The 26,748-nt window shown below is 42.5% G+C and overlaps 1 protein-coding gene across 8 annotated transcripts in view; it reads right to left on the bottom strand.

Moving 5' to 3' along the window:
* The window catches only part of USP40 (ubiquitin specific peptidase 40), a 38,955-nt gene that overhangs the window by 7,169 nt on the left and 5,038 nt on the right, over positions 1-26,748 (bottom strand). For 6 of the 8 annotated variants that reach the window (XR_008577661.1, XM_054830127.1, XM_054830129.1 and 3 more), the window contains exons 5-25: positions 26,165-26,329; positions 25,431-25,577; positions 21,553-21,696; positions 20,455-20,583; positions 19,852-19,953; positions 19,393-19,500; positions 17,845-18,166; positions 17,246-17,327; positions 16,021-16,192; positions 15,138-15,222; positions 13,887-13,957; positions 12,401-12,720; positions 11,330-11,456; positions 10,557-10,614; positions 9,845-9,898; positions 8,124-8,212; positions 7,381-7,467; positions 6,558-6,594; positions 3,722-3,786; positions 3,063-3,137; positions 266-392 (exon numbers count right to left, since the gene is read on the bottom strand). Coding sequence is in view for 7 of the 8 variants with exons in the window: in XM_054830127.1 (XP_054686102.1) it covers positions 266-392; positions 3,063-3,137; positions 3,722-3,786; positions 6,558-6,594; positions 7,381-7,467; positions 8,124-8,212; positions 9,845-9,898; positions 10,557-10,614; positions 11,330-11,456; positions 12,401-12,720; positions 13,887-13,957; positions 15,138-15,222; positions 16,021-16,192; positions 17,246-17,327; positions 17,845-18,166; positions 19,393-19,500; positions 19,852-19,953; positions 20,455-20,583; positions 21,553-21,696; positions 25,431-25,577; positions 26,165-26,329 (2,566 nt within the window). In the remaining variant the exon portion in view is untranslated. Of the gene's footprint in view, positions 1-265; positions 393-3,062; positions 3,138-3,721; positions 3,787-6,557; positions 6,595-7,380; positions 7,468-8,123; positions 8,213-9,844; positions 9,899-10,556; positions 10,615-11,329; positions 11,457-12,400; positions 12,721-13,886; positions 13,958-15,137; positions 15,223-16,020; positions 16,193-17,245; positions 17,328-17,844; positions 18,167-19,392; positions 19,501-19,851; positions 19,954-20,454; positions 20,584-21,552; positions 21,697-23,916; positions 23,962-24,951; positions 25,203-25,430; positions 25,578-26,164; positions 26,330-26,748 lie in introns of those variants that run through there. The other 2 variants (XM_054830132.1, XM_054830131.1) reach the window with 2 other exon arrangements.

Raw genomic sequence — 26,748 nt, 5'->3', positions numbered from 1 at the left:
GCTTTAAAATTTAGTGGAGGTCTTATGCTTGACCAAATATAGCTCAGGAAGAGCGGAACACCCAGCATTCGTGGCCTTGCGGAAAATGACATCTGTCTCCCAAGTGGCTCCTTTCACTATAAACTTGCTGAAACTCATAGTCACTCAGAGGTTTCAGAAGGATTTTAAGGCTTTGGATTAAAATTCTGGTTTTGACTCAAAGCCCTCAGAGCAAGGACAGACAATCAGGCCATATGATTGCTTTCGACAAAGTGATCAAGCTCACCTCCTGATGGAGACACCTGCAAAGCATCCATCTTGCAGGTCATCCCATTCACCTGGTCTTGAGCATTCTCTCCACGCTTCTTATGACTTGAAGACTTGAGCCACCAGATGGGTATTTTCAGGAAACCCTGGAAAATTGAACAGTAAGTACCAGGTAGCATGTTTTTCCATGCAGACAATGAAAAATTTTACCTTCATCTCAGGAAGAAGGAAGAGACTTGTTGAAATCAAAGCCACTGGCATTCATCTAAGATCACACATCATCAACTCTCACTTCCTACTTTTACAGGGACTAGTTATATGTAACCCATACAGGGGGTAAAGATCAGATGCCTTATGAACAGTATTTGTGAAGAACTCCAAAATTTGCTGGATAAACAGGAAATCTTGTAACACTATGTCTCTGCAGAAAAGCTTCGGCACGACAATCACGAAAACACGTGTTCAGAGGGAAGGGGTGGGTGGAAACGGTGACAGGCATACCACAGCTGTCAAAGTAGATTAGGACTGTAGCTAGTCTACAGGAATAACCAATATCGGTGGTCTCCAATAACTCCCCTACAACCATCTCTAGAAGACACCTCTTGGCAATGTGCAACAGCTCAAGTCTGTCCTAGGACCTGACATGTTATTTTTGAAGATGTTCACTTGCAGAGTGCACCTCTGCCAGGCTCCTCGTGCAGGCACCGCAGCCCCGAGGATGCCAGGCCCCCTCCTCCCCTCTCCCCAGGGGCTCAGTGCAGAAGAGGTGACACCTCTCCACCACTCCACTGCTCCAGGGGCAGTGTTGGGGTATGAGGAGGGGGCTGGAGCCCAGGGCACACGTGGGGAGGTGGAGGGCAGTCCCTGTGCCCAAGGGGCAGCAGAATGGCACAGGGCAGTGACCCCCAGGAAAGGGGACCTTAGTCCTCCCCCCGATCCCTCTCCTCCTCCCACATTAGGGCATCTTTCAGGTCACAGGCCCCCCCAGCTCCCCAAACAGCCGTATTTGGCCACACACATCATCATCACAGCAGCCTCCTGATGTCATGAGCCACCTCACTGCCTTCCGTTCCAGGCCCTATAAATACAGGGACCCCAGCGGCTGGCCCACAGTTCCGCTGAGCTTCTTCAAGGCACCTTCGTGCCAGCAACACCTGGTACCAAGAGGTCTCGGAGCAGCGAGGTGGGTGGTTGTCCACCTCTGAGTCCAAGAGAACAGAGATGGCTGCGGGAACCGACAAGGAAGACGAGGCCATGCAAGACGGCAACGGGCATCACTCACGTGGCCAATGGCGTGGAGCCCGTGGAGGTGGATCCACCCAAAGACCCAGAAAAGCCAATGGAAGTGGATCCACCTCCAGCATGGCTCCTCTGGCACCACACCACCATGCCAGGACTCCCCTCCACGACACCATGCCGACACTAGCGCAGGAGTACACGGGCTGGCGCCCCACCACCGGCCCAGCCATCCTGCCAGCTCGCCCATCCCACCTCCCGGCAACCAGCAGTTTTGTGGATTGCCATGGGCAGTGCGAGCCCTTCTCTCCCATTGTCCTACCCGCCCCTGCCCCTACCCCCCCTCCTGAAGGGCTGCCATCTCCTCTGCTCTGAGCCCCAAGGAAAGGGGACAAGACAGCACAGCTTCCGCCGGGCTGCTGTGCCGAGCTGACAGGAGCTGTCCCTCAAGAGGGCCACCGAGGTCCCTCAGAGGGCCACCGAGGTGGGGTTCCTTCAGTCTGAGGACAAGAGTGGTTGAAGACGAAGCCAGACCCTCCGTGGTGGTGCACGAAGAGCAGCAAGAGATTGAACAAAGAAGCCAGAGAGAGAACAGCCTCCAGCTGCTCCTCTCGAGAAGCCGAAGGCCACAGGTCTGCCAGGAAGAAGCGCTGGCCTTCAGCATCGAGGTCCCTTCTAGCTGCTTCATTAGGAGTTCTTTTCAAGATAGTTACTGCCCAATTTTAAAACCACCAATAGAACAAGAGAAAGAACAGTACAGAGGCTTTCCTCCTCTCTCATTTGGTTCTCAGGCAACTGCACTTGGACTCCTCTGTCCTCTCCTGGTCTCCCCAGTCCTGGACAGACACCGATGGGTAGGGGTGAGCGCAGCCCAGCCCTTGATGATGGCGAGGGGCCGTGCACAAGAGCAGGCTGGGGAAACTGCCTCTGGTGATGAGTGTGGTGAAACCATGGAGCAGCTGCCCAGAGAAGCTGTGGATGCCCCATCCCTGGCAGAGCCGGATGGGGCTTTGAGCAACCCCATCTAGTGAAAGATGGTCCCTTCCAACCCAAACCGTCTATGATATTGCTTGAGGTTTGTTAGCAAAGAATCCTTCCATTTGTACCACCATCACAGACAAGAGAGTCCTGCAGTAGGGCCCTCCATTTTCAAACACGATCCTCAGTACAAGTCTGAACTGAAAGCAAACACTTAAGTTCCTCTAGTTTTATGATTCTGTGAGGAAGTAGTAGTGTAAGAGTTGTGCCTTCGCAAGAACCCTGCATGCCAGAAATATGGATTTCCTCCAGATCTGTCAATCCCAACACACTTCTAGGCAAAGAAGCTGCAACGGGCAAGGCTTTTACTACAGAAGTTCAAAGAAGAATAAATACAGACCAACTAAGAATATTACAAACGTTGATTGAAATGAAAAAAGCTGTAAAAGTACAAAAAGCATTATTCAGCATTGCCGACCAGAATTTTCTTCCGATGGAAGTATTTTTAAAATAAGCAATGGGGGAAAAAAAAGAAATGACTATCACATTCAAGTCTCCAGACACCGCCAACTGACTAAGGAACCCAATCTCCCTCCTTTTACCTTTGGTGGAAGCTTTCCTTCCATTATAACCAAAGTATCTCCTCTGCAAACATTCAGTTCCTTCAGCGTGGCATTCTGTAGGAAGAGAAAGCACGGTACACTTGTAAGTCTGCATGTTCTTGTGCTTTGTTTCCTAATGCATATGCTAGTGATTTTTTAAGCCGTGCATGCCAAAGGGTCAAGGTGCTTTGCTTTTCCACCAAAGAGCACAGAAATATCCATTTAACTCCACGGCTTGGAGACAGCTTTGCGGCAGCACGCAAGTATTGCGCCTGCAGGAGTCCTTCCAGAGCATCCTGCGGAGCCGCGTATTTCCTCTGCGCCTCCACATCTCGCCAGCTGACACCTTGCGCTTCTTTCTAGATGTATCTTTAAGGCACGGTAAGCCTTAAAGGCTTAAGACTTTAGAAAGAACTACATGGATATGGCTTAATCCTAGTCCCTGAAAGAAAGAGGTGGGCGCACAAGATTTTAACCATAGGTATCTCAACACTGTCTTCATAAGGCCATATGGAAATAAAACAGCGTGTGGACTAAGGTAGCACACACAAAACCACCACGCGTTAGCTTTAATGCGGCTCTCTTCAGGGAAAGTCCCTACAGAAAAATGGAGGAAATAAACTACTGCATGATTTGGGTCAAAAGTAGGATCCTCTTACTTCCTGACTTAATGCTTCCCCTGCTTCATAGCACCAGTCAATCCTCCTCAAATGCCAGTTGTCACCTACCAAAAAACCAAAAACATACATATGGAAAAGTAATTAGCCAACAATGCTGTTTAGAAAAAACATTACAAAACTCTTAATAAGTGTTAAGGGGTTCTTTTGCTTGGTTTTTGTCTGGTTTTTTTAAACACAACTCTGACAAATTGAATGCAGTACCACCTTCATGTCCTTTCCCAGACCCTAGAAACACTTTGCTGTTTGGAAATAGTCTTCTCTTGTTTTTATAAATGCCTCTTCCTTACCTACCTAATTAATTTCCTGGGTTTAAGAGGAAAGAGAAGGAATTCCCATATCAACATACCATCTGAATCAATGACAGGCTCCTTAAAATGAATACTATAAGGAGAAATTCAACTCCCCCTCTCCAACTGTCTACCAGGAGACTTCATGTTGAAGAAGAAAAAAAAACGGTGTAATCCAGAAACTACAATACTTCAGATTTAGCACCTATATCTAAAGCATACCAGGTACAGAAGGAACAAATATAACTGAAACTTTTTTAATTTGACCGAAATAACTGATGAAAACCAAGCTTAGAAGGAACCTCATCAATAAATTCTGTGGGGAAAAAAAAAAAACAAACCCTTAGTAGTCTTTTTAAACAACGAGAACATCAAAATCCACTGAAGTCTGACATTTCTTTGAATGAGAGCAGTCAGATCACAAATCTCTACACAAGGCCAAATTCAATTGTTCAAAAATGGTAATATGAAATAAAGTGATTAAAACAGAACCATTGTTTCTTGGCAGTAGACCTATACTATAGGGAAATTAAAAAGGTTACGTTAGATTTCCAAGACATTATTAACTACGTCAACTCATATGTACATGTACACAAGAGCACAATATTTAGTTTTCATTTGGGCCACTCATTGTATATTCTGACTGTAATGTCTTTCAGGTGAACTTTTACGTATTTTGGAGCATGGCTGAATTTGCAGCAAGCTCGGCACTGCAACACAAATTCAGTATCGAATGAATGTTTATAACAAAAGCTGGAAAACAATGCCACTCCCAGTCTCTTCTCCTTCCCCACCATCAGCATCAATGGAAAGAGACACTCGGTCAGGAAATTCATTTGTCATGCTGTCCATATCTCTTCCTTAATCACAGAATGAATCCCAGACTGGTTTGGGTTGGAAGGGACCTCAAAGCCCATCCAGTGCCACCCCCTGCCATGGGCAGGGACACCCTCCACTAGCCCAGGTTGCCCAAAGCCCCATCCAACCTGGCCTTGAACACTGCCAGGGAGCCAGGGGCAGCCACAGCTTCTCTGGGCACCCTGTGCCAGGGCCTCAGCACCCTCATAGAGAAGAATTTCTTCCTCAACTCTCATTTCAGTCTCCCTTCCTGCAGCTTCAGGCCATTCCCCCTTGTCCTATCACTCCCTGCCCTCGTAACCAGCCCCTCTCCAGCTTTCCTGGAGCCCCTGCAGGGACTGGAAGGTGCTCTAAGGTCCCCCCAGAGCCTTCTCTTCTCCAGGCTGAACAACCCCAACTTTCTCAGCCTGTCTCCATAGCAGAGGTGCTCCAGCCCTCGGATCACCTTCATGGCCTCCTCTGGACTCGCTCCAACAGCTCCGTGTCCTTATTGTCCTGGGGACCCCCGAGCTGGACGCAGCACTGCAGGGGGGTCTCACAAGAGCAGAGCACAGGGGCAGAATCCCCTCCCTCGACTTGCTGGTCACGCTGCTGGTGATGCAGCCCAGGACATGGTTGGCTGTCTGGGCTGCCAGCGCACGTTGCTGGCTCATGTTGAGCTTCTTGTCCACCAACACCCCCAAGTCCTTCTCCTCAGGGCTGCTCTCAATCCATTCTCTGCCCAGCCTGTAGCTGTGCTTGGGATTGCTTCGACCCATGTGCAGGACCTCGCGCTTAGCCTTGTTGAACTTCACGTGGTTCACACAGGCCCACCTCTCCGGCCTGTCCAGGTCCCTCTGGACAGCATCCCTTCCCTCCAGCATGTCAACCGCACCACACAGCTTGGTGTCGTTGGCAAACGTGCTGAGGGTGCACTCGATCCCACTGTCCGTGTCACCTTAAACGGTGTCGAAGTTGATCTTCTACAGTGGGCGGTTCTTCATTCTCCCAGTCCCTGCCTTTGCAGTCTGGGACCTGGGCAGTGTGGCTGGAGCACTTGCCAGTGGAGACTGAGGCGAAATTTGCCAAGAACCTCAGTCTTCTCCACATTGTAGGTAACCAGGTCTCCTGTTTCCTTCCAGAGAGGGCCCACATTTTCCCTAGTCTTCCTTTTATCACTGACGTATCTATAGAAGCTTTTCTTGATGCCCTTGACATCCCTGGCCAGATTTAATTCTATCGCGGCTTTGGCTTTCCTAACCTGATCCCTGGCTGTTCAGATAGTTTCTGTATTCCTCCCAGGCTTCCTGTCCTTGCTTCCACCCTCTGTAGGCTTCTTTTTTGTGTTTGAGTTTGCCCAGGAGCTCCTTGTTCATCCATGCAGGCCTCCTGACTTCCCCTTTGTTGGGATGCATCACTCCTGAGCTTGGAGGAGGTGATCCTTGAATAAACCACCAGCTGTCTTGGGCCCCTCTTCCCTCCAGGACTTTGTCCCATGGTACTCTACCAAGCAGGTCCCTGAAGAAGTCTCCTCTCCTCAAGCCCAGGGTAGCGAGCTTGCTGTGCACCCTCCTCCTACATAGATCACTGTAACAAACTTTATGACTTAAGTTTTAGGGTAACAAGAGCTGTCTTAGAAATCTGGAAATTCCTTTAAAAAAAAAAAATCATTAAATAACAATACAACTAACCTGATAATCCAGATTTTTCCAGCATTAAATTTAGACACTGAAAAAAGAAACATACGGTGAGACTTGTCTCAATGTATTGGCTGGGAAATAAAGTTTTCAGCAGATCTACACTAGAATTTTGTAACATAAAAACTTAGTGACTGATTCCTGGTCAATTCCTAAAAACAGTATGATTACACAGGCATGGTGTAGTTGAGCTATATATTAAACCCTTCAAACATGAGGTTGTTCTCAGGCAAGAAGTTTACTATGTCAGGCCCGTCAACTTTTACAAAGTGTTAAAAAGAAATCTGCGCTGTCATTTTGTTGCTTTGCTTGAACAAATTCTGTCTCAGAGTTTGAAGTTGCACCCTTTAGAAGTCAAACTACAAACTCAACACTTTCCAGCCACTACTCATAGACGTTGGCACTCGGTGCTAGAAGTCTGGATCGGCAGTACCGAGAACCGCTTCCTTCACTCTGTGCACAGTTCTTCCTGACTCTTCTCACTCCAATTCCATGCATTCAGAGTTTGATGAGCTACAGGGAATTGTGGCAGGCTTTGCCACGATCGCCTATCATGCTGAGGACTGCTGTGTATAAAGGGAACGGCTAGCCAGGCATGAAGTACTCGGGCTGCGTTCATCCTTGGGAAAAAGCAAGGATGTCTCTTTGCTACTTGGTGAAAGATCAAGGCATTCTTCCTGCTGGCCTTTTGGAGCTGAAACACTGCCTCAGTGTCTCCTGGTGCCCTAAAGTGACGCAAGATTATAAGGCAAAGTTCTCCAGGAGCAGCAGACCTGCCCCAGGCATGACAAAAGCTTTTAAAAGCAGCGAGACTTACCTCTTTGACAGAGACAGTCTCTTCCACGACTATCTCCATCTCAGGGCTTGCATTTTGGTCGCTCCCAACAATAAAATACAAGAAGAGCTAAAAAAAGCAAGTATAAGCTATCAGAATACGTATTTAAGCACGGCAATACTGTGAAATAACAGCCGCTAATGCGCGCATACACCAGCTACTGCAAACCTGCCATCAAACAGCACTGAAACTCCTTTGGGCTAAAGCAAACGATGTAAGCCGTACGAACAGAGGAGCACGTGCAGCTGAGTTACGGCCCTCAGCAGAGCTTTGTTAACCAGCTGTACGTGTACTTACCTGCTGCAAACAAGAGATGAAAACTGCTAGCACTCTGGTCTTTAGAAATACACAACTGTTTTTTCTTGCATATTTACAACTGGTAGATATGAAGAGCAGTACCTCGCTTTTCTTTATGCTCTTTACAAAAGTACACGCACATCAGAGCACAGAAGATGGATAGTCACAAACAGACGAATGATAAATGATTTATCATGAGTCGTATGAGCTATATTAACTGGCCATGTACATGCTCTTGGCCTGCTGCAACTGAGATAAACGGTGTGAGTCTCTATGCCGATATGTACAAATCTCAGTGTCACCAAACATTTTTTCCACGCTGTTTACAACCATTGCAGGAGTCAGAAGAGGACTACATGAAATACCGGGAAGTGGGAACAAAGTGTAAAAGCAGCACAAGGCTCTTTTCAGTAATAGTGCTACTATACCTGAGTGGAAGCTGGAGCTTTCCCATGACACAGCCCTAGCAAGCTTCCCATTTTCAGTTCCGCTTCCTTGACAGTATAATCCTCAGGCACTTCAGGGAGGACAAAAAACAAAGGAGAACATCATAAGCTGCTGCTTCCTGAAAATATCCATTCTATTATGCTGCTCTTTAGAGTAAGATAAAGAGGTTCAGTGACATTTAGAGAACGTCATTTCCACAGCGTTGACATCAGATCTGTAAGCTTCTTAAGATGTGAGCAAAGCCACATTCCTATAAAGGTTCCTCCCCACCACCCCTTGACAAAAGAATTTAGGCTGGCAGGGATCTCTGGAGGTTGTCTGGCCCAAACTCCTGCTCAAAGCAGGACCAGCTCTGAAGTCAGATCAGTTCACTCTGGGCTTTTTACAGTACAGCTCTGGATAGACACAGAGTCCTGGGGTCCCTGGAGGTATCGTTCGACCACTCCCAGTGTGAATTCCCTTTCAAACTCCCACCAGACTCAGCTGGAATTTCCCTTGCTGAAACTTGTGTCTGCTGCCTCTGATCCTTTCCACATGCATCTCAGAATAATCTGGCTCTGCCTTTTCTGTAGGTCCATGTTAAGGGTTAAAGATGGCAATTACACCAGACACTCCCCCAAGCCTCTTCCTCTTGAGGAAAGAGGCCGGAAAAACCCAGCTTCCCTTCTCTCTCCTACATTCCAGGTCCCAAACCATCCCAGGTGCTCTCCTCTGGACCAGCTTTAGTTTGTAAGGGCTTCCATCCCATGCTGGGGAGCCCCCAAAATGGACACAATTCTCCAGACGTTGTCTGACAAGCGCTGAATGGAAGGGAACGAATCTCTCCTTGGCTTCCTGGCTGTGCTTTACTAATGCAATCTATCAGCAAAATAGCAAGAGGCACAGAAAATGTTCCTCAGCAGGCACCAAGCTGATCCACTCAGTTTCTCACCACTGCCCTGACAACAGCAAAAGCAAAGCCGGTGGTTCTTTTCTGCTGAACACCGGCCATCAGCAGCACAGTTATATAGTGACAGGTGCCACTGCATGATCATCTAAATCAAAGAGCAAGCTACAGGATGAATACGTTCCATAAGAGTAGAGGACGTGGAAATCCACACATTATTCAGCGTGCTCCATGCACAAGCTGCCTCCTCACAGCAAAGAGGAACCTGACAAGGCTTCCTCCATCACCACAGGACTCAAATTTGCCACTCAAGCTGTTCTGAAATCCAACCTTGCACACCAATACTCTAAGCAATACATTTAGTCCATTTTGTTTCAACAAATAGAAGTTACAAAGATGTGGAACAATGACTGTTTCCTGGAACAGCGAGAAAGTTGCTCTGTAAATGTATTAAACATGATTCAAAACAAATTATTTAGAGATTTTTCAGTTTATAAAATGAGTATGGTAAACAGAACTTTCTGTTAATTCCCACAGTCTTGAAGCATATGGCCAGTGGTCAATAAACAACGGCAGGTATGCTAATCGGTTTTATTCATTAGGGATGCAAGTAATAAACCCAAGCTGAACATTTAACTTCTAGCTTTGTATTGGTACTGTTAAACAGTAAAACTGGAAAAAAAAAAAAAACAAAGCCAAAACTGCTTCAGTTAAGCCTGGAAATTAGTGGAATTACGCGTGTACTTCTCCCAAAGAGAAGCTTAAAGTCTCCCAATTGAACTTCTTACAGAACAATGATTAAATAAATAAGTTTACCTGGAGATAGAAGTTTCCCATTTCCGCTAATAGGTCTAAGACAGCTGTCATTTGCTGTAACAAAAAGGGCAGGAGAGACAGATGCATTAATTAATTCAAATAAGAAGAAATTTGGCTCAGAAGTTTAGACAGAGAACATATTTAAGATTAATGGCAAAACCAGGTTTATCTTAGAGGCCTCCTCTGGGGGTACTACATCAAAAGTACAATTGCAGAAAGAGTCCTAAAGACTTTGTTTTCAGTTTTACCCTGTTACTGAAAGATTACTTTCTCTTTGAAGCTAGCTGTTAACCACGCCAGCAAAATACCGGCTAAGTGCTTCCAAAGGTAAAGGTATCAACAAAAGTTTTAAAGAAAGAAAGAAAACTGGAGTGTCTTAAAGAAAGAAGTTTAAAAAAATAATCTTCAATTCTTAGTGTAATACTTTAGTAAGACAACATGATTATTCCTACGCAAACAGCTTCTGAAAAGTAACAGCTTCAGAAAAATGTATTTTAATCAAAATTTACATTGATTTTTTTTTAGGCTAGAAAAGTAATAATTTTATTCAGAATTAGATGAAATTTTAAGTCCTTTGCACCCTCTTTCTTCCAAAAGAAAAAACCTCCTAACACCAATGGATTTGCTGTTTTGAGTAGACCAATACAAAAAGCAGAAAGCTAGCCGATAAATTCTAACATCAGACCTAAGAGTAAAGCAACCGAACACTTACCTAGTTCCTCCTCTAGCTGAAGCTCCCGTATTGCTTTCCTTTTGATATCTGACATCACCTAAAAGAAAGCAATATTAACATCTCTAGTACAGAATGCCAGTCCACCAAAGCAGCCTACACTTGAAATGCATCCCAGTTATGTTCTTATTCCTGTTAACACTACACACAGCTGAGAAAACATCTCTAACATTATCTTACCAAATATATATAATAAACGTACTGATACCACATCACATTTGTGGAAATTCTCCTTAAAAACAGTATTCCAAAGAAAAGAAGATGGCATTTAATTTTGGGGATTTATCAAAAGACTAATATTTCACAAATAGTAATTTCGTGAGCAAAACTAAGTAGTACTTCTTATTTTCTGTAGCAGGAAAGAATTTAAAAGGCAGAAAAGTGACAAGAGAAGCCCACTGCTTGGGGAAAAGCAACATTTTTTTCCCTATCCTATGCTGAAAGCAAGAAATAGTACCTTCCTCCTCTCTTAGCTTTTGTTTACCAACATAGCCTCACCAAACATACATTTACAGATGGTCCAAAAAGCAAATTGTTTCGCACTGAAGTAGACGGCACTGGTTTAAGTTACCAGCATTACAGTCTTACTACACAGCCGTCAAAGCATCCCAGTAACGGTAACTCCAAGCTGCACACTATTTTCATCACAGAAAAACTTCAGCCCTGAGGCCAAATCCACTCCTCATTAACTGGCCCAAGTGCACTGGCCAAGATTTTGAGGGAAACTTATATCCCCAAACAATCAGACTCCTTACCGTTTCAATCGTGGCAGTAATTTTAACGTGTTTCTCGTCTCCATCCGTTCTGCAGAAGTTTTTAACTTGGAGCCAGCTGATGTCATACGTAAAAGCAGTCAAATTGCCACTTGACACATTCACGAAGCTGTAAAAAACGAGCAGCGCAAAGATGGTCAAAACCAGGAAAACTGCACGTTGTCTGGGTTAGATCCCTACAGCCCAAAGCTCTGAAAGAAACCGGTAACACCTGGGTCGTTAATAGCAATGGCATGGCACAGAGTAAGAGTCAGAGGCCTCAGGGAGCATCCAGGCACCTCTGGAATATGTTTTGGTAACTGGCCTTCAATGGGACTTACGTTTCTGAAGGCACTTCAGAGTCTAAGTCACTTTCTGAGGCTGGATTTAAGGCTTCTGGAAAAAAATACTGTAAAAGCATACCTAATCATAACAAAAATTTGAGATTTTCTCTGTGTCTCTGCTACTGTATATAAACACAAAAACACTTCTTGGTGAAGAACCCTCTCGCCGCTTGATTTAATCTCAATTTTTCAGTACTCTTTCAACTAGGAAGTCAGAATTTGTGTCACAAGTACATATACGCGTGTCTGAAAACAGGAACCTAACCTCAGGGCTACACACTGGGAAGTGAAACAAGACCAGAAACTCGCCCCTGGCAACTTTAGATTCAACTGGGAGATTCAGCAGAGCTGCATTTTCTTCTGATACTGCTCTGTTCTCTCATCCCACCAAGTCTCTTGGAGAACCACGCAGAACTCAAACTTCAGGGATTCAGGATATGCCAAAGATGTGCCAGCACACTGGGCACAAGCTGTTCTCGCTTGTTTTCCCTTTACCAGTGCTAGTCAGAGGATGCGACTGCATCCGCACTTCAAGAGCAAAGTAATATCTAATTGTTCGTAAGTATCTGATCTCCAAAATTTAAGATTAACCTTTTTAATTCAAGGTAATGTAAAGTGACAGTTAGTTAAAAAAAGCATGTGTATATATATAGATAACATAATTTTAACTAAACAGATTTTGCCAAAATTGCTTTTTTGTTTTAGTTAAACTTGTTATCAAAATGGTTACCTCTGGTCATGGCTGTCTAAGATTAGTACTGAGCATCCATCCGTCAGACCAACGCTTTTGACTGTTTCCTTCATATCTTCTTCACGAAAAACTTCCCAGTTCTTGGCTTCTTTATCTAGTCCTGAGCCATTCTTTAGAATGATTCCTCCTGACGGCGCTAAGGCTGTGTGCAGATCACCCACTTTTGTGCTGCATGAAAAGACGTGCTGTGATTCTGTGAAATGCTGACCCTTCCCTCCTTCGTTATATTCCGCTAAATGAAGAACATTTATGACCACGGGTTCGTGATCGGGGCCTGTCATCACTTTTGTACCACCAACCTGAAGGAAAGAATGCAAGATTTATGTAGTGATGATCAATAAAACACAGAAAAGACTGGACAGCAATAAATGAGAACAATAAAATTATCAAGACAAAAAGATGGACCCTCTCTCCTTGTTAGAAATAAACCACCTTTGACCAAATGCCTACTGAACAAATAACTAGAGTAACTCCAAGGTGTTGGGAAGAGAAAACATAACTCTGAGGTCTGTCCCGGGTCTCCACATATAGTAAATATATCAGTTAGCAGCAGCTGGGAAACCAGCAGACATTTTGTCTCCATCAGATTAAGAATAGAGGAACTGAACCCCTCAGGATATTAAAGAACTACCCAAAAGTGTGACTGAGGCAGATCAAGAGAGTTAGATTTTAAAAATCTGACCTTTCTGATATTCAAGCTAGGCAAAGAACATAGTTCCGTGAACCAGGCAATTTAATCACACAGGAAACCGGAGTAGTGAAGAGCATACCAAAAGTAAAACCAAGACCAGAACAACTCTGTTACTAGCTGTTTTCTTTTGGTTTTGCGGGGTTTTTTTTGATAAATCGGAAGGAAAATGCATACTTTTACAACAAAAATATCTTTTAAAAAGTAAAATATTATTCCATTACAGAGATGGAATAAAATGCTGTGCTACATAACCACTGAGGCAAGCATCTCAAAGTTAAGCAGAAGTCTTAATATTAAAAGGAAGGTGCAACACTAGAAAAGCAGCGCAGTATTTCAGGGTGACCATACACAAACGCAGTCATTGACAGGTCTAATTTTGCATGTGGAATGATTCACTACAGGACAGAAGGTTTTGTTATCGCTTTACTAGCAACCAATCTCCTTCCAAGAGCCATCAGATGTTTTCAGAATACGCTCCAATGTCACTGGCACTGGAGATCTACAGGCACCTATCAATCTGACCATGTCGCACTCTGCGTTGTTTAATTCTATTTATAGTTTTCTCAAGCGGCACACTGTAACATCGCTCAAGGTACACTGACAAGCTGTAAGAACACAGCATCCTAGATGAGGCTGAAGCAGCGTCCCCAAAGCCAACGCTGGTATGTCAGCAGCACATCCCGCAGGACAGATCAAAGGTTCCAAAACTGTGTCTGGAGATTGCACCTTATCTCTTCAGAACTGTCAAGGAGTGAGGGTATTTGGTTCTTTTACCTCTTTCCCATTCCACACAAAGAGGTCTGCTCCATCAGCCAGCCCGATGCCATCCAGTGTCAGCTCATCTCCTAAAAATGAACAAATCATCAAGTTCTTCCCCTCCAGCAAAACAGAGAAGCAGGGTCAGCTGGTAAACTGAAATACGCTGGCACATCCTACTCTGGCTCAAGTCTATCTCTACAAAAACTGCTGTGCGATCAGCACTTACAGGGGGTAAGTTCAGGTTGCTCTTGCTACATGAGCGAACCCAAGCAGGTGCGTACCCCTACAGCAGCCTCACTGAGTACAGAGAGCCGCAGCACGAAGGTTTCAATCCAGTTTCCCTTGCAAACCGAGGCCCAGGTCAGCACTTGGCAAAGCTGCTCGGTCAGGATTATCTACGTGACATTTAACAGTGAATTGATAGATTTAAAACAAAAAGGTTGGATTTAATAAACGAGCTACGTACGTTCCAAGCCCGTTCTCTGCAATACTAATGCCCACGCTGCAGTTTCTTTTACCTTCCCATCGTAAATCAAATTTGGATTTTTTACAAGTTGTTGTCATTTAAAGAACTGTACTAGCAGCTGGAAGAATATTTACATATTTACATATTTAATAGCTATGAGTGTCTCTCTGTTTTGATGTCAACATTGTGGAACATTGAGTTATGTTCTGGTAGAACCCTGAATTTCTGAAACAGGCCACAAAGACTATAAAATTTAAAAATGGCTAAGTCAGCCTTCAAAGACAAACACCTAGAATTGCATAACAGTGCAAAGCTGGAGACAGAACTCATGACTTTAAAATACTAAGGTACTCTTAATTTATTAATGTAATGTAAGCATTTTCCTTTACAAAATTCCTACTTCAGCTTAAGTCTAACCTACATTTTTCTCTGACGTCACCCTGGCTACTCTCTTCTATCTTCTCCTCTACTGACTAAGTAAACACTACAAAAGCAAACATTCATCCGCAAATCAAGGTCAAAATACAGACAGATATATTTTTGTCAGCAAACGTGTTTAACTTGCATAAGATCTGCAGTCTTACTGCACTTCACAAAAAAGATTACATACGAAGGTCTCAAAAACCTTCACTTCACTTAGAAGAAGGTCCTACATAACAGCAGTGGACTTGCACAGAAGTTTGAGTTTGAAGAGCGTTCAGTAATACACTTCTCCAAGATGTTTTACATATGAAATCCTTGCTGTCTGCAGTAAATACAACATATAAATAATGTGGAAACAATGTATGTAGTAGGCTTACCATCAAGTATCTGGTAAAGATGCAGTCCTGCTGGTAAAGGCTTGGCAATACTGAGAATCATGTCTCCTTCCCAAGACTCCAACATCTAATTGGGAAGAATAAAAAAATAAATTTATATAAAACACCAGCAACAACTCACATCACTCAAAATTACAACTTTGCTGAAAGCTGTTACAGCCTGGCAGCCAAGCTCGCTTTGACACTTAGATCACCGATATTTATTCTGACAAGTCCAACAACACAGAAAACAGACAAGCATTTGGGACTTGGCCTGTCAGACTAGTCATCAGATGGATGAAAACAGTTTCAACTGGACGCCAACCAAAGGTTGTGAGGTACGGGAAAAGCAAACAGTGTTTCCTGACATTAAGTTAGCTTTGATTTAGATCTCTATAAAAAAAGCGTTTTACAAAATATCATATTCCTTTAATGTAGTAGAGAATAAATGCAAAGATACTACATTCAATGTTTAAGCTAAATATTTAACTATTTTTTTCCTAAACTACATTGATTGTTTCCTGTTAAGGCCAGCTAGCTCACTGAAAATACAAATGAATCTGTCATAAACTGAAATGTTAAGAATAAGCCTGGAGTTCTGCAAAGCATCAATCCATGCTGATGTACATGCTGCCCAAGTATAAATAATTAGCTTACAAGAGCTTTAAAGTCTACACAATTCAAATTTCATCAATTTCATGGTTTCTTCAATACTTTGAGAACCAATGTTTCCTTCTGTGTGAACCCATATAATTTTTAGCCTCCTGAAACTACATTAACTGTTGAAAATTTCTCAAAGTTAAAATTGCGGCATAAACACACATGTAAATGTTGTTGCAGCTCAAGTAAAAATGAAGTGTTTGAGTTCATTTAATATAGCAAATACCTGGAATACCGACTGTCGAAGGTCTCCTAGCGTTTTTCTTCTATCAATAGTCAAATCCACGACACTCTCTTTCCAAGTAAGTGAAGGATGCAAAGCCCCATTGTGAAATTTATAACATGAGCTCAAATGGAGATGTAAATCAATGCCATTGTTTGCCGAGTCACATTCCGCTCTTTGAAAGAATGACACAATAATAAACCGGTGAATTTAACACCGACAAACGGCAAGCTTATCTCAGAGACGCTTCTGTGCGGTTGTCCTGGAACCGATACCCTCATGACTAAATTCACTGTCACATTCCCCCCTCCATCAAGGGGTATGCAAAGAGGCGGTCAAAGATGCCAGTGATTTACACGGTGTGCAACGCAGAGCTAGCGTAGACATCCTCCTCACAAGCACTGTGTTCTGTGTGTTTCTACACTTGCTTCTAACCTTGCTAAACAGAATGACAAGTTTTATCTCTAGGGATGTGGAGATTATAGGTTTGTTGGTTTTGGTTTTTTTCCCCCCCTCAGGCTGTGTTCCAGCTTGGTACTCTCTGTTGAAATGCAGAGGCAGAAAAACTGCATGGAAACTGAGTCAGGACAGACACAGCCATGCCTTCCTCCTTCATACCTGTATCCAGTTCTAGTACCTGAATGTAGCAGCAAATACACCATTTAAAAAAAATCAAGGAGTGAAATTTGCACAGGACTGAGATATCACACAAGTCTTGTGTCTGTATTTTGATAGCTTAACTGTGATTCAGGTGTATCGTCAGTTCTGGGTGTTCCTCAACAGAAGGAAAAGTTTCAACCAACCTGAATACCACTAGCTCTTCCCTCCACGTTTCTGGCAAAAGATACCATTTATCTGTTGTTTCACAGCAAAGCAAGTCATTCCCCCTTCTCCCAGTGGAGAACGCCCTCTATAAACACAATTAAGATAAAGTATTCCGTTCTCCTTCCAGAATTGCACTGATTTTCACCAAAAAAATGGGACAATTTTAAACTGTAAGTTTCCCTTGAAATTCTGTAGAATGCCTAGTTACGCTATTAACAGGGAGGCAGAGAACCAGTAAAGGCGGAATCTGGACATACAAGTTGTATTCCTCGATTAACCTCTATGACACTGAATCATTTTAGTATCTGGCTCTACTCAATGAGTTTCTTTCGTTTTACACCACTTTGGAGATCTGCAGATTAAGAATGCTGTTTAAGAGATTGGTACAGTTACATTAATATACCTCTTTTTTTGCAGCTCAGTATTAGCAGCATTCATTTCATTCAGAAGGTGTTCAGGAATTTGGTACCTTGGATTTCCTCGCGCTGCAACAAATAATATAGGCTAGTTTGGCCTCAGCTGCTTAAAATGTGTTTTGGCAAACAAGAAAAGTGATCAAGTTGAGACATTACAGTAAGGTAATCATTGAAAATTCAGAGCAATAACGTTGCATCCTTTCGTAATAGAGAAAATTAAACTGCAAGATGATACAAAGAACAAACAAGCACTTTTACTTCTTCCTATCAATCTTTCCCTAAGGGAAACCGATACATGAATGCCGTTAGCAACAACTTTTATTTGTTTCAGCAGGAGATGTTCTGCTAGTACTTGTGAAGCGTACTAGAAAAAAGTTAGTGTCAGCTATAGCCAATTATCTGGTCACTACCTCCTTGGAGGTAACCTCCTTGTATCCTCAGTTAACCCTTTTTTCAAATGATCACTAGAGGGAAAACTGTATCTTCAATTCTTGGAAAGGACAGAAATGCCCAAGAGCCTTTACCCGTCAGAACATAAACTGCCAATGAAGGAAGCCCCCAGCATATCAAGACAAGCTTTGTGTACCTTCAGGCGGTCTCTTTAACTCAGATTTTCGATAAAACAGCATGTAGGCACTCTCTTTACCCTGAAATTGTTTCTCAATATCCTTCTCCTTGATGGGCTGGACTTTTGAATCATTCAGATCAAACCAATGGCAACCAGCAGAACCATCCCTTAGCCTGGTAAGGGTTTTTTCTGAATTCCACTGGACATCGTTCTTATGAGGAGAACTTTGGAGATCTTGTCCTTGAGAATCCGACTTAAACAGGAGCTTGTGTTTTTCCTTCAGACCAACCTTATTTTCATCAGGACTGAACTGAAATATCTGAGGATGATTCTGCAAATACTGAAAGGAAAGCAAGGACAAGATGAAGAAGATGCCCAGCTTTAAATATAGCTCTTGAGCTCAATTCTGGTCTGCAGAGCTGTATCTTACCCAAATTAACGCTGCCCATTGTGGCATCTCAAGAACTTCAAGCCTACTTGTTCAGTATCACCCAGCTTATCCACTCTGTTCTCTACTTTCATTTTAGCAGCACGCAGATACTGCAGACAAGCTGAGTGTCCAAATGGCACGAACCAAGGCTGTGGCTCTTGAGAGATGGAGGCAGGGGGTTGGACACCAACCACTCTCTAATCCCCCTCCCAAAACTACAAAAAACTTCCCACTCCCTCAAAACATAAAACCCAAATGAAAACCAAGCCCCCAAAAACTGAATTTCAGTTTCAATCATAATCAAAAACTCATTGGATAGTTCAAAAACCGTAAAACAACGTACAGTTATTTCAATAAGACAACTATTGCACCGATTAATGTGCTTTTGGTGTAGATCGGCACTTGTGAAGAGTCAGCTTTGGTAATGTTCACAACAGCGCTCAAACTCTGACGTGGTTAATACTGGGTAGCTCACAACTTGTTTCTACCATTTCCCTGTCAAAGTCAGAAAAGCATCTACCTCCACAGAAGACTCACATTCAGATTTCACAACTACTTTTAAATGATCATTCTGCAACCTGCATTGTTAGGTCCATTCAAAAAAACCAGTCCAACATGAATTTTCCACGTATAACACAAATGCTAAAGTATTTTCCTTAAAGCATTAAAAAAAATACAGTAACCAATTGAACAAACATAAGATTTTACTGCAAGTGTTAATTTTACAGACATGCTCTAACCAGCCAAAGAGTGGCATACATTTCCAAAACCTCATTTCTGTTACAACTGTGAAGAGGTAATGTATTTCTTCTTTAATTCTCATCACTGCTTCTGGTTTCAAGTGGTAGTAGTGCTGGTGCAGCTTCATCCATAGACACAAAGTTCAGTACATAAGGTTATTTTTTTTATAGGCCAACCATATAGATGGAAAAAAAAGATACAAGCTTTCAGGCAGACAATCTCCTGAGAATCTTATCCACGTTCCCCAATCTACTAATTTATCTTACAAACCTCCCTTACGCATGCTCTATCCTGCTAGCCCAAGGGCCGGTATTTTCAATTATCATCCTACTGACTATTCATATAAATGCAGTTATCTTAACAGTAAAAACCCAGCTAACATACATGCATATTACCTTTCGTAATGCTCCATATTGTTTTCGGTATTTCTTATTCCAGGACACTCCTTTTTTCTCCAATAATTTCTGCCCTAATTGATCCACAGGAATTTGTTTAGATTCTTCCTACAGAGAAATTAAAAACTAGGATAACAAAGGCTACAAAAGTCAAGGGATCGACACAAAGAAGCCAATTCTTAAGTACTTAAGTCATTCCTGTTTGTTAATAAGCCAAAGTAACATCGCTTTTTGCAACATCTTCAGTAAGCAACTTAACAAATACTCAAAGAGGGCCCTTTTCTGTACAAAAAGCCACTATTAGTATGAAAGTCAGGTTAATTTACAAATTTTATATGCTTCACAAGAAGTTCAAAAGAGTTCTGTATGCTTAAACCTGCCCACTCTTGCATACACTAACCCCTTCTTCTAGGTTCCCTAATATCAAAATCAAAGCAATAAACTCCTTACATACCATACCTCTGCTAAAATCCCTTTTAAGACTGCCAACGGATTTTCTATTTCTTTGGCATTTTTGATATCTCTTAAAGCCTTATCTTCAATCAGCCTATCCTCTTCTTCCTGTATAAGAAAAATAAGACTCACGAATACTGTTGTTTCACAAACAACTAGCAGTTTTCAATTATAGTCTGCACTAACATTAGCATGCACAGTTTAGAAGTGTGAAGGAAGTTCTGATAAGCTGCCTCTGCCACCTGCTACAGACTGTATATTGTCATACAGATTATCCTTTTTTTTTAATTTTTTTTTTTTTCCATTATTTACAAACAGCCAGCATCATACATGAAAATGACTGTGCCGGTCTTGAGCAAAGATAGTAATTCATTTGGGGAAAAAAAGAGTGAGCCCGGTAATGTGAGATAGTTCAGCAGACTGGAATTTTGCTACAAAATCTTGATTGAGATGGTACACTGTGGAAAACCAGCCTTCTCAATGAGGTAAGAGACCAACTGCCTCGCTAAAATATTCATTAGTTTGGGTACACATTTCATCCACTAGCTCTTAACGCTTTTGTGAAAAATGAGCGGTATCAAGCAAGGAAGAAAAACCTTTAGGACTTACTTGTAATTGCCAGTTTCCTAATTCATCCACATCTCTGATATAAACATGATAGTGTCCTCCATAGCAGCCACCTTTATGTATAATAACAGAGAAGAGCTCATACATGTACTCTGAATCATCCATTTCAGTCTTTAAAAAGAAAAACAATAATAGTAACAATAACATATATCAGTAAGTCTTTCACACACGGGACAGTTTTACACCATCAGTATAGTTTCACACATCTCTCAGCGTGCATTCACACGTGCAGAGATTGAAATGGCTTTTCAGAGCTGGGGAACACAAGTATGGACTGACACAAACCATGGACTAAGGCACGGGGTTATTAAGGAACCTTTTAAACATGGTTCCGAAAAATACTGGAAATTCTGAATTAAATTAAAATTTTAAATAATGAAATATTGATGCAAATAATAGAACAGCTCAGCCAGTTTGTTCATAACCAGGCTTATTTTCTTTCAAAGATTAGAGAAAAAACAAGCAACACATTTATATACACAAACCAACTGGGGGGGGGGGAAGTCTTCCTCAAATGCAAACACTGAGAAATTTCCAAGCTTGCACTGCAACATTTTAGTAAGAAAAATGGTCTTTTTCAATAACAGCGCCTCTAGTAAGTGTATTCTTTAGATATTTTAAGGATCAAAAATTGTCACTGAGCAATGGTATAGCGCAGTTTATAATCAAAATGCATATATATATGAATGCAAAGATAAATTCCTAAGGAAAATGAAATAAGTACAGGCGCATCAATCACATACAGCTCATTTATACATGACGTTATCAGACAATGACAATACAAATATAAATTTCAATTTCCAGGTGATAATCTTCCTTTCAAGGAAATACCAGGTTTAGTTTTAGGTAATTATTATACCCTTTCCCCTTGTATAGCTACAAGGTATTTCCCACTCAGAAAGTGGTCTTTTGGAAACAAATTGAAATTCCAAAAAATTTGGAATTAGGGAGAGAAGAGAACCCCACAAAGTTTCTCAAATACCTTGCCCTGACAAAATGCAAAAGAAAAGATAACTTATCCTTGAGATATTGGTTCTTTGCTGGGTATATAGAGACTTTAACCAATATAACAGTACAAACCTGCTCACAAAAAGGCCTCAGATTTATCTGGATGGGGAACGTATAGCAGCTCGTTTCCTTGTATCGCTCACACTTCTCAAAGTCAAAGTTAAATCTCAGGAGAGAAACGGTGAGAAAGGGTGGCAACTTGCGTAGTTTAGCAGACTGTAAAATGATTTTGAAAAAACTGTAAGCACACAGTTATAACAGAATAGTGTTTCCACCTTGCTATAGTCAACTCTATTTTCCAACAAAGCTTCGTTACAATCAAGCAGACATGACAAGTGTCTTCATTTTTAAAATCTCTTCCCTAATTCTCAGTTTCCCTACCAGACTAGACTAAAAGCAATCAAGATCTTTCCCTTCTGTTAAGCTCTACACCTTCCTTGAATGGTGATCACCAGTCCCATACTTACCCCACTCCAGAAAACCAAGGAGGACGTTGCTGAAATTCTAGTCAGTAATTACATTTCCATAGCCCACACATTCATTGCCAGAGGATTTTCTTGAATTTTATACTAAGAAGCAACTGCTTCAAACCCCTGGGTGTGCACTTATGCATGAAGTCAGACTACACAGCATCTTTCCAGCAGCTTTGCTCTCAGCACCTGCCACCACTCAAATCCTGGGAGCCCAGAGTAAAAAAAAAAAAAAAAAAAAAACCACACTCAACTGCTGCTGAACAGCAAGTGCTGCAGAAGAGTGACACAGCTTCATGGTATCTTTTCCATTCCCAGATGAACAGTGCAATGATCAGCGTCTGGCACAGGCGCTGAAGCCATCCAAAAAAAAAATATATATATAGCTACAAATGAAGCTCAAACTACAAATGTAGCCTACATGCTTGCTTCTGGTGTGAGGAAAGGACCTCAACTGAGGCTGGGGCTACTATTCTCCTTGTTATCTCCTCAAAACACAGCATTGGTACATCACCTGAGGTTTATTCCAATGACCTTTGAGGAGTTTTCCAGTTCTCTGGGGTTCTGTTTCCCCAAGTATAGGTCAGGGCTCGTACAGGCACAGTGTTTTCAAATGTGGAAGTCAGAAATGATGTATCTGTAACATAACTAGCTCCTACAGGTGTATATTGTCCAGAAAAAGAGGTAACTCCCACATATATTCTGCAGCCTGCTGCTGCGTGACTGAGGGCTGCCTCCAAACGTAACAGGAACGGTCTGAACAGTGTCACCAGACTATATCACGGTGGCATCTAGCTTAAGATCTGCCAGGGTGTTTGAAGAAAAGGGCCTTGACTGAGACCTGTGGGCTACAGTAAAGGAGCACAATGCTATGCCTGAGTGAGACAGGGTAGGTGTGTATCCTGGAAGACCCTACAGCCAGCCACAGAACAACCAAGCAAGAATTAAAGTCTCCCTCATTTATACATAAGAGGACCTTCAAGGCAGGAAAGCCAACATAATCCATTTTAGTAAGGAAGAATATTAATCTAGATCAAACAACTTTGGGCGTGAGCACATGGGGAACCCTGATGCAAAGTAAACCCATCTTGTATCGCCTCTGAATGTAAGCGTAGATTCAGTGGACACGCTTTGAGCTTTTCCGATGTCTCCACCCAACTCCCCATTTGCAGAGCCATACCAGACAGCCTCCCAGGAACACACACACGGCTTAAGAAACTCCCTGAATTAGGGATTTAATTTGCGTCAATTGCAAAGACTTCTGTGCAAAGCTTAGCGGCACAAAGGATTTTGCATGCTCTTCCAAGTTTAGGGTGATAATCAGACTGTACAATTAGAATTCGATAAGGTTCTGGAACCCAAAATTCTTCAACTACCAAACTCTCTAGAGGCCAAGACAGAAAAGGGGGAAGAACACCACCCAGAGAGCCACAGCACACTGAAGGAAGGAATGGAGTGGGTAGGCACGGGCCATCTTGTCTTTGAACCAGGCTAGGTGGGGGCAGGTGGGGGCAGTGTTAGGCAGCTGCCTTCCTCACGCTGCCACCAAGCCCAGGCTGACCCAGCCAGCACCGCACTTGCTGACAGCCTTGACTCCCACTAAAGCCCGCTGCCATCACGCTCATCGTGCCGGCAGGGCCACAGGCAGCAGTCGTGCTGACACAACACCCCTCCTTCCCGCTACGGCCGTCCAGCACAGCCCCTCTCTCTCTCGGGGTTCTCCATTCCTCCCCTGGCGCTCCCCAGCTACGCGGCTTCTTACCCAAATTCAGAGCTCCCACTCTCTTCCTGCATGCATGACCACGCGTGAGAGGTAAGCAACTCTAACCTCGCACTCCCTTGAACCCAGCAAAGTTTAACTCATCAAAAAAAGCCCTGCCAGATAACCAAGCCGACTGAGGGAGTTGTTGCCAAACTCTCAAAACGTGTCTGAGGTACTGATTAACTTCACCCGTCCTGGGCTTACCTTTGCACCCATTCTGTTCATGTTAAGGGTGCTGCAAGGTTTGGATTGCGCTCATCTTGCTGCAGAAAAAGTCACTGCAGGCCAAAGAGCTGCGCTGCTGTGAAGAGGGCAAAGCGTGTCAAAGGTAGAGTGCACTAAGAACCTACGTGTGCTTTCCCTTTACAAAAAATAGTGGGAATAAAGGCAAAAAGGAGACATTTTTTATAAAAAAATTACAACATGCAAAATTAGCCCAGAAGAAAACCAACCACCACTTTTTATCATTCTGGAAAAAACACAATTCAAAGACCTACAACTCCCATAAAGCTCCCATTGGGCTGCCCTTCCCTGGCCTTGGCTAAGGGGATGGATAACAAGACACAAAAAAATTGTTAAATTCCATTAACTATGTTGGGAAAACCAGTCCAAACTGTTGTAAACCAACAAAGAGGGACAAGCTGGAGCTCCGATGACTCAGCACAGTAAAGCACTGCATTTAGCTTTAAAAATAATTTTTAAAAAAACAACTAAAAACTGACAGCTCTCACCCATAACTGAGCACAGGTCAAAGCAGTGATTCACTCACTAGATTATGATAGAGCAGCACAACTCAGATAAACCCATCGGCTTCCTTCAAAAGCTTCTTCAAGCTACTGCCTGAAGGAGAAGACTTTTGTGACCGCAGGAAGATGACTTTGAGGCTTTGCTGGGCCTGGATTTTTACCGTCCTCCTTCCTGGCCTCTCAGATGGAGGGAAACTCCTGGATGGAAGCCACCGGCTTAGCATGCAGGCAGTGGTTGAAAAGCTCACTGAGAGAGGACACGAAGTGGTGGTGCTTATACCCGAAGTAAGCTGGCAGATGGGAACAACAGAGGCATACACCGTGAAAACATACCCGGTGTCTTACACATTAGAAGAGCTGGCTGATTCCTTGCCTAAATACATTCTTTCTCACCTGAAGACTCTAGCACTACAGAACATATTGAAAACACCTACAAAAGGTGTTAATTTATCACTGCAAGAACCTGTTCAGCATCAGGGAAACAATGCAGTACCTTCATCAACCGATCTCATTTCCCTGTGCAGAGTAACCATTGTTCATTATTTTTCATTTGGGTTCTTCATGAGAGAATTTCCATGGTTTTCTTCATTACATGGATCTGTTTATTTTTTCTTTATGCTTTAGCTTATCTTTCAGCCTATCCTCTGAAATGCCCAAAGCCAGGGGCAGTAGAGGCATGTGAATGAGGCAATGCTCTCAAAACTACACGACATTCCGTTCACCACTGGTGAAGACTGCAACAACATTCAAATCAAGAAATGAGTCACATGAGCTTTTCTTGACATAGTTGCTGAGGTTTTAAAAAAAAAAAAAAAAAACAAAAACAAAAACAGGTCAGATTTTGGCATCCTTGTTATATACTATCTGATTAAAGATACAGATTGTTTTTATTTCAGAGTTAGAGGGCAGATACAGCAATGTAAACAAAGTTCCTAATTGTTAGCAAACTGAAGACTGAAAATCACCAATTACCTTTGAAGCTTCAACAAGTTTATCACAGGCTCCGCATCGATACAAATTCTCATTTTCAAAGTACTCTTCTTCTACATACATGTTCCACAGGGCCTCCTCCAAGCCAGTAACACCTTTTACCGCCACTGTTAGGTCTAAGAAATCTTCCTGTGCAGAAGTACAACAAAAAAAACCCCAAAAAAGGTAGTTAAGTGGTGTAAGTTCACGGTACACTAGAGAGATACTCGTCCCATTCACCACAGCAGATGCAAGCATTCATTTTGCTTTCACTGCTGATGGGGAAAAACCCCCATACATCCACAGAAGAGAAATTAATTTTTAAAAACACAAACTTTTTTAAATTACAAAGAGCATAAAAGACTGAAGATATGTTTTGCTATTGTTACCTCACTGTTCTGGCTCTCTGCTAACTACATCTACTAAAGGCAATGCTTGCCAACTCGGAAGATGCAATAACACTTGTTTTTTTACCTCTGAGTCACAGCCTGATGTGGGTGGTTTAGAAAATGCCAGCCAAGACTTAACAAAGTCATGCATAATTTTCACATGTTTTCAAGCCCGCAGCACCCCAACCAATACACACTACTTCGATTCAACAAGGCCACCAGTGACACTCAAGGAAGATGTCATTATTTTTGGAGTTCAAAAAAAAAAAAAAAAAAAAAACCCCAAACATTTAAAGTATCTTCAATAGACTGAACAGAAACCTGTCCTGGAAAATCAGCTGGCTTTACCTGTCTCTCACTGATATTCTTGCATTCTTTACAAACAATCTGGTTGACAACAATCCCATGGTACAATCGGTTGATAAGGTCATGACCCGAAGTCCCCACAAGGGAAGTTTCCAAAGCACTGAACAGAATCCGATTCAATTCCTGCACATCATGCTGCCTCATTTCCTGCATCACAGAAAAAAACCAAAACAAAGTTGAAGAAATAAAATAGTGCCATCTGCTTTGCTTATTGCTTAAAACCAGCATATACTAAGCGTGACAAAGCTGCTCATACATTTACTACCTTAAGTAGTAAATTGCTATCTTTATTATTTTTTATTCTTTATTTATTTATTATTAACTTAATGTAGTCATTTCTGAATAGCTACAAGTACATAAACTATAACCCACAGAAGACACTTTCACTTGGGTTGATTTAGCCTAAACTCTAAGATGAGTTACACAGTTCAATTTAGGTAAGAATCTAAGTATTTGAGGATGAGAACTCTAATTACTGGTGCAAAAATGTTCCTGTAAAAACAAAGGAAAAGCTACTGATATCTAACAGAACGATTTTCTTCTGTCACTTGCCAATTGTTTACAGC

This window comes from Grus americana, chromosome 6, assembly GCF_028858705.1.
Source record: "Grus americana isolate bGruAme1 chromosome 6, bGruAme1.mat, whole genome shotgun sequence".
Taxonomy (NCBI): Eukaryota; Metazoa; Chordata; class Aves; order Gruiformes; family Gruidae; genus Grus; species Grus americana.
This window is presented reverse-complemented; position numbering and strand designations above follow the sequence as displayed.